General features: G+C 56.3%; 1 protein-coding gene across 1 annotated transcript; it reads left to right on the top strand.

Moving 5' to 3' along the window:
• The first annotated feature begins 775 nt into the window (after positions 1 to 775).
• On the top strand, positions 776 to 1,798 carry LOC102837175. Its single transcript, XM_006859883.1, has one exon. The coding sequence runs from the start codon at positions 776 to 778 to the stop codon at positions 1,796 to 1,798; it is 1,023 nt and encodes a 340-aa protein (XP_006859945.1).
• Positions 1,799 to 2,441: the final 643 nt, after the last annotated feature.

Genomic DNA, 2,441 nt, shown 5'->3' with positions numbered 1-2,441 from the left:
ATCAGTATGTTTCTAAAATACAGCAAAGCCATCTGATCTCCCTGTGGCAACAGTTTCTTAGTTAAAATCTGACAGGGGGCATCTGCACAGAAACAATTACGGGTCCCAGTGCAATTCTGCTTTTTGAGTCTCTAACTCTGCGGCTGGAGGGAGGAAGTCGCCACATACTGCGTGCAAGGGCCACTTCCTGGTTTCTGTGCATGTTTAGAGCCCTGAGGAGCCCTTAGTGCAGAACGGGGCTCAAAGCCAGAGGACGGATCCAAGCTCAGCTCGAGACCTGGGTCCTGGGCCACCGGCTCCTCAATAGGAGGGGTACCCTGAAACAGTAGGATGCTGGAGGTGGGGATCCCACTCTCGGGGACGGGGTACTGAGGAGCTCACGTGGAAGGTATATGCTGAGCCCACACTCCGGTGGCTAGAAGAAGGGTGAGGTTTCTTTAGGGGTGAGGTGAGGGTGAAGGGGGTGCTAGAAATGGTGGGGAGACCCCTACACTGTGTAGGCCCACTCCCACCCTCCTGGTACCAGGGACCCCTGTTCATTCAGCTCTCACCCTGAGTTTGTTTGAGAACAAACCACACTGGGCGCTCATAATTTCAGACTCTGGAGTCCCCACTCTCTGTTCCGGGGCCCTGACTACTGCTTCGTTCATCACATCTGGTTCAGTGGATGAGTACCCTGAGAAGCAGGCCCAGTTCTCACAAACACTCCTCCTTGAGGCTGCCCCAGTTCTGACCCCAAGCTTTGTTTCCTTGCAGGTCAGCCACACGGGTCCCGATGTTTGCACACAACATGTCGTGGGTACAGTACCCCAGCCTTGTGTCCCCAGACGTTGAAGATGTCATCGCTGCACAGAGCATCACTTCCAGGCTCACACAGGTGTACCTGGCTCTGCTCGCCCCTCTGGGCTTGGCAAGCGGGGTATTTAACTTAGCCACACTCCTGAGAGGCTGGGCTCGGCTAGGGAGCCTGGGGGCCTTCCTTGTGGACCTTACCGTGACTAATATGCTAGTGGTCTTGTTGTCCCTGACAGCTGTCCCCAGGCCAGACTACCTAGTCACCACCAACCTGGGCTGTGGGGTCCTCGCCTTTGGTGCCAACGTCTGCTACTTCAATGCCCAGTACCTTCAAGTGGTCATGCTCTTTGCATTCCTGCTGCCCAGTTCCCCATCCTGTCTGCCTGTGGTGACCAAGTGGGTCCTGAGGCCAGCCCTGGTCCTGGGGGCCATCTTGGGATGCACCCTCTGCAGCTCCCTGGGGGTGGTGGCCCTGCTGGGTACCTCCGGAGAGCTGTATACAACCACTCGGTGCCAGCTGGACCCACTGACCGCCTGGCCCGAGTACGAGGTGGTCAAGTTCAGCCTGGGCTTCGGGCTGACCCTCCTGCTGCAATTGGTTTTTGGCATCCTGCTCTTAGTCACTCAGGCCTGGCAGGGCACTGCTGCCCAGAGGGACACGGCCTTGGCCATGCCTGTCGTGCTGGCCATGGCGCTGACCATGTCTGCCTGCCGGCTCTTCTACAACGTCCTATTGCTTCACAGGGCCAGTCTGAAGCTGCAGGGGTCCCTCGGTTCACCGCGGGATGAGCTCCTCATGAACATTGCCGAGCTGCTCCTGTTTGGGGAGAGCTGCGTGACGTCTTTGGAGACACTGCTTCTCTACCAGCCCTGTAGAAAGGCCCTGAGGAGGGCTCAGCAGAGACTTACCTGTAGGGGCTGCCAGAAGTCGGCCACTGGCAGCATCTCCTCACCAGGAGCAGGGAGCCAGCTGACAGGCAGGCACGAGCCTCCCAGGGTTTAAGGAGCACTCCACATGTGACTCACATCCACTGAGTCAGGTGCCCACTTCATCTACACAAAACTATGGGGGTACTGATGTCCAGGTCATAGTTACACCTGAAGGAGTCGAGCTGACCAGACACACACCTGATCGTGATACATTTCAAAAAAAAAAAAAAACAACCACCACCACCCACCCACTTCTGTAGAGTTGATTTCGACTCACAGTGACCCTACAGGACAGAATACCCATGGGGTCTCCAGGGCTGCCACCTTTATAGACGCTGCGGAGCAGCTAGTGGGTTCTGCTGACTTTTCCATGAGCCACTGAGTGCTTACCCATGCATCACCAGGACTCCTTAAAAACAAACAAACAGCAGTGCTGAAATAAAAGGCTGCCATCACCAACAGCACTCCTTGTCCAAGAATCCCCATTTGTAAGAGCTAGAGGAAGAAAGGAAATGGAGACGACAGCTGCAGGCAGAGTCCACGGTGGACACCAGGAAGCAGCGACAAGTTCAGTGGACAAGTTGGGCAGACCGTCAAGCTGGACATGGCCCGTCCACAGGGTACCCTCGGATGGGCAGCCCTGCGGCTGAGTGGTGCTCACGGCCGTTACCAAGGGCAGGAAGGACAACGATGAGAAGCCTTTCATACAGAGAGGA

Source organism: Chrysochloris asiatica, unplaced genomic scaffold (assembly GCF_000296735.1).
Source record: "Chrysochloris asiatica unplaced genomic scaffold, ChrAsi1.0 scaffold00034, whole genome shotgun sequence".
Classification (NCBI taxonomy): domain Eukaryota; kingdom Metazoa; phylum Chordata; class Mammalia; order Afrosoricida; family Chrysochloridae; genus Chrysochloris; species Chrysochloris asiatica.
This window is presented reverse-complemented; position numbering and strand designations above follow the sequence as displayed.